Genomic DNA, 5,258 nt, shown 5'->3' on the forward strand with positions numbered 1-5,258 from the left:
CTGGTGTGCCCTGAAGGGGGTCCTGGATCAGGGTGGGGGTCCCCACTGGGGTGCCTGGCCAGCCTGGGTGAGGGGATGATGGCTGTTTGCTGCTGGTCATACACCCTTCAGGGTGGGGGTCCCCACTGGGGTGCCTGTCCAGTCTGGGTGAGGGGCTGAGGGCTGTTTTCAGGCTGGCGGGGGACTAAGGCTCCCAACTGCTCCTTTTTTAAATCTGGGCCAGCTTTAGCTCTGGCTCCAGCTCTGAGGCCTCTGCTGCTGAAAGCAGGTATCTGGTTTGTTTGGTTTCTATAATCGAAACAATGCATAACTCGAGCTCTGAAATCCCGGCTGGCTGAAAGCAGGTTTCTGGGGTTTTGTTTAGCTTCTATATTTGTTGCAGTGTTTCAAACTGCAGGCTCAGAGGCCGGCAAGGCAGGCGGGTAATGTTGGAGTCCTCTGTCACTGAAGCAAGCAAGCCTCATTTTTGCTTCTAGCTGCTTGGCTGCAGGCCGCCATCTTGACTGGCAGTTAATTTGCGTATTGCCCTTATTAACCAATGGGAAGGGTAGCGGTCGTACGCTAATTACCATGTTTCTCTTTTATTAGATAGGATAGACATGTTGGCATAATTCTTATAAGTAATATGATTAACCAAAGTGGTTGTAGATCATGATGGCAAATTATTTGAATTGGGAAAAGGGAATTTTATAGAACTGAATTCATCATTTCAAATTAAATCAATTTCCTATTTTTCCTTTTATGGTGAATTGCCTTTTAGAATGTTTCCTAGAATTATTTTCTATTATCCTTTTCTCTTCTTTCTCCTTAATTTCATGCTATTATTTCTCTACACACATCTAATTTCCATTTAGGTGATATTTGCTGCTAATTTTTGTTACTTATTTTTGCGGCTTTGTTTTTGTGGCCAATTTTCATCTTTTTCAGAAACTTATTGACTAACACTGATTTAATTTCCCTGAATGTACAGAAACATTATATATATGCTCTTTGTGATCTGTTAAATTTATACAGTATTGCCAAGAAAAACATTGTAGATACCAGGTAATGACTGCCAAGGAAGTGGAATGAAAGCATTTTAAACTTGACCTTTTGGCATGAACTGATTACAGTTCAGTGACCATGTACTGGAAAGATTGACTCTTTTTAAAGTTTTTTCTTTTTTTTAAAAAAAATATTTTCCTTTTTAGTCTCTTCTGGCACATTTTCCACCCTACATTAAACAGTCTTACGTTTTGACAGTAGAAGGATACTGGTCAGATTTTAGCAGTTAGATATAAAATATGACAATTAGTATATATTTCAACCAGCAGGGACTGACTTCCCCCCTTTGGTGTCTTAATCTAAAAATGGCATTTTAAATTCATATAAAGCTTGCCTTAAGGGAAAAAGAAAGGACAATTTAGGGAACAGCATGAAGTTAAACATTGATCAGTAGGCCTGTCATTCTTGCTAGACTTTGGTTGAATGTAGACTTAGAAAAAATAACAGCAAAGCATACTTTTGCTTCTCTAGAGACAATCTCTCTTGCTTCCATTATATGGATTTTAGATGATAAACCATATATTTCAGGCCAGGTTTAAAAAAATGGAGTGATTGACAGTTGGAGTGTTAAACATGAAGTGAAATTTTATTTTTTATCATTTAAGTATATACTAAAAAATAATGTTAGTTATATTATGTCTTTATGCTTTTGTTGTGATAGTAATTTTGAATTTTTGCCAAAGGGTAAGAACCATTGCCTGGTAAATTAACTTTTAGTAATTAATTGTGTGGTGTTCCTAATATATTTTTGATTATAACAACCCCATCAACCAGATTCAGGACACTTATTGACTTTGAAGTCTTTGGGACTTAAGATCTCTCTTGATGATGGAAAATGATCTTATTATCCTATTTTATGTGTTAGCCATTTATTTGAGATTTATAGTTTTTCAACTAGGATGTGTACAGTTTATGTTATATGTGTATGAAGTGACATTTTTTGGACAAGACATTAACTTTGGTTAGAGTAAAGTTTTCTGTGGAATAGTGCCAATGCCTAATGTTGCCCCACCTTTGCTCTCCCACAAGGATCTCTTACTACCTGAAAAACTAAGAACTCCACTGAAACTATAATTCTTATATAATTTATAGTTGACTAAAGTATTTTACATAAGCATTATTGCTTTTATAGATTCTCCTGTGAAATAATATATTTGATAGTACTTGGAACAAAACCTTGATGTTTTAGTTCTGTTACTCTTTTTTAAAATGTTGGAATACACGTCTAACTCTGTCTGTGTAATATATCGCAGGTAGCATGTATGCAGCTCATCAATGCCCTTATTACATCTCCTGATGATCTGGACTTCCGGCTTCACATCAGAAATGAATTTATGCGTTGTGGATTGAAAGAGATATTGCCAGTAAGTGCTGTGCCGTCTCCTTATTAATATTTAAATTAGAGGAGTACTTGAGTAGGGGAAAATGTAGGTAAATTACCTTCAAGAATAATTTCTCTGTGGGGAAAAAAAGGCTTGAATATTAAAATTTATTTTTTAAAACTAGATGATAAGATTTTTGAGTAAACACTTTAAATGTTTGAATGTTATAAATCAAATTGAGTGTTTGGTTTGTTGTTTATGTTTTTATTTAATTTTTTGCATTATGGATGAAAAGTTTATCATAGTTTCTATTTGTTATCTCTAGAATTTAAAATGCATTAACAATGATGGCCTGGATATCCAACTTAAAGTTTTTGATGAGCATAAGGAAGAAGACTTGATTGAGTTCTCTCATCGTCTGCAAGATATTAAGGCTGAACTTGAATATCCTTTTATTCTAAAATCTATTCAGATATGTAAAATTTCTGCTAAACCCTAACCAACCAACCTTTATCCCATAAAATAGTAAACTTCTTAATACTGGTCAACAATATAAATTCAAACCTTTGTGAATTGGAAGGATAATTGTATAAAATTTTATTATATTTTACTTAATGTGTGATTTTTATGAGTACACACATAAGTAAATGGATGTTACAATATACAAGTGAATTCTGTTAGACTAGTGTCTTATGTTTTTGTGTATAATCTGTTGGTTCTTCTTTTTATGTTTGGTACCACCCCTCCTCTGATGTTTCCAGCAGTAGGAATTAGGGGACCATAGCCTGCTGGTTAGCTCCTGCCCTACATCCTGGTTACATACTCATATGGGCCCTTGTCAACTCTGTGGGTCTGCAGATGTTTTGTTGTCTCAGAGATCTGCCAGGTTCCTGTCCTTCACTGGGGCTTCTCGCAGACCCAATACTGTAATCACAGCCAGCTGCCTATTGTACTGGCTTCCAGCAGCATTTTGGCTCTAGAGAGGGAGATTGGTTGAATTGTAGAGGAGAAGCCAAGTGTTGGGTTGTCATTTACACACAATTCCCTCTACTCTCAATTCTAGCTACCCCTGTTTGATTACATGTTGGTATGCATGATGCCTGTTTTAGGGTGAGATACACAATAATTTTTGGAAGTCCTACAGAGCAGATTCTATCATTATTTCAGTTCAGTGTAGAGGATAAATAAAGCCACATATTCCTTAATCAATTTACTGAAGCATATGATGTTTACAACATGGTGTGGAACACAGTTAAGGAAACTACAGCAGAGAAATATTTTATTTCTATTCTTCAGCATCTTTTACTCATTCGCAATGATTGTTTTATAAGGTAAGAGGAAGCTATATTCTGATGTTTTATTTTACTGATAAAATTCTGTTAATTGTGAAATTCACCCAATGTTTGATTTGGGCAAGCAAATAATTTTAAGTTTTTTTTTTTATCATAATACTCATTTATAGAATGTTTTGTTTCCTCTGGGCACACATTTAGATGGATGATGGTAAAATGATATTACTATTATTTGTTTAAGCTCCAGTGGAGTCTTGTTTACAGCTTTACATCTGAATAAAAATGCAAACTAGTAACAAATTACTATTTTATCATGTGATGGATAATATTTTCTGGTTAGTGTTTAGGCAGCAGAAATGTTGATGAGTTTCTTTTTATAAGTTACATGAAGAGCACTTAAATGATGCTTTTATGAAGTAGGTAGACAATGCCTTAATACTATAGGTTTAATTCACGTTGCTAATGTATTAGAAAAGCAAGACAAATGACTTTTAATCATTTATGTCCTAACCATCTTAACCTTATTAACACATTGTTTATACTGTTTATACCTTATTTATATGTAACTATATGTGGACATTAGTACCTAATCTGCCTGGGTTGCTATGAAAATGAAATACAGTAACATGGGTAAAACTCCTAGCCAAATACCTGGCACCTGGTGTATGCTCAATAAATGTTCTCAATCTCCTCTTTTTGCTTTTATTACTATTTTATGAGGGAAGTTGAGATCTTCCAATGTAAAACTATTTATGTTGCCATCAATTATAGCTTTGCTGAAATTGCATTCTCAAATACTGTGAGTCTTGAAGGATTTCCTAGAAATTAAGACTTGAAGGATTTGCTAGAAATGTCTCATTTAGGCCCTGTCCGCTGGGTGTGTTATTTTTGTTCTTATAAAGAGGTTATTCATTATCACAAGATTGTTAGAATTATGTCCATTTACATGGAATTTTTGTCATACATTCATTTTTTTATTTACATACAGTAAAATTGACTCTTTTTGGTGTACAATTCTATGAATCTTGTTGGTATTACCTTCGTTTTGGTATCACTATCTCAGATGGACCTAGATTTTACCTTTCAGAAGTCTTCCATTATCTGAACATATTTTGTTTATTGATTATTTTAAACTATTTTTATGAAATAGTTTAATTGAAATAAATAATTCATTTAGTTTCTTAATAAATAGATTAGGGGCCAAAAAAATGGATTTCAGAATGCAAAGTAATCTCATTTAAAAGAATATACATATATATATATATATATATATATGCATTATATACTAATTAGACTGGAAAGCCAAACAAACTTCTGACGATCTTCCAGACAAAGCCAGGGCTGCGAGGGCTGAGGCAAGCCACCCTGCCAGAGGATAGCTGATGCTGGCAGCTGGGAGAAGGAAGGCCTACTTTTGCACAAATTTCGTGCATCGGGCCTCTAGTAAATAAATAAACAAATAAAGCCAGTTAGACTGTGTAAAAAAATAAGTATATGCCAAATATTGAATGTTAACAAATAAACCCACAATGTATAATGGCTCAAAATCAATAGGCAAGTGTTCAACTTAGTGGCAGCTCCATGGTGTCATTCAGTTCTT

At 34.5% G+C, this 5,258-nt stretch overlaps 1 protein-coding gene across 1 annotated transcript in view; it reads left to right on the plus strand.

Moving 5' to 3' along the window:
• Nucleotides 1-5,258, plus strand: part of DIAPH3 (diaphanous related formin 3) — a 522,899-nt gene that overhangs the window by 151,695 nt on the left and 365,946 nt on the right. The window contains exons 9-11 of the mRNA XM_015572462.1: nt 2,298-2,408; nt 2,692-2,810; nt 3,581-3,697. Of these exons, the coding sequence (XP_015427948.1) occupies nt 2,298-2,408; nt 2,692-2,810; nt 3,581-3,697 (347 nt within the window). The remainder of the gene's footprint in view (nt 1-2,297; nt 2,409-2,691; nt 2,811-3,580; nt 3,698-5,258) is intronic.

This window comes from Myotis davidii, unplaced genomic scaffold (genome assembly GCF_000327345.1).
Source record: "Myotis davidii unplaced genomic scaffold, ASM32734v1 scaffold488, whole genome shotgun sequence".
NCBI classification, from domain to species: domain Eukaryota; kingdom Metazoa; phylum Chordata; class Mammalia; order Chiroptera; family Vespertilionidae; genus Myotis; species Myotis davidii.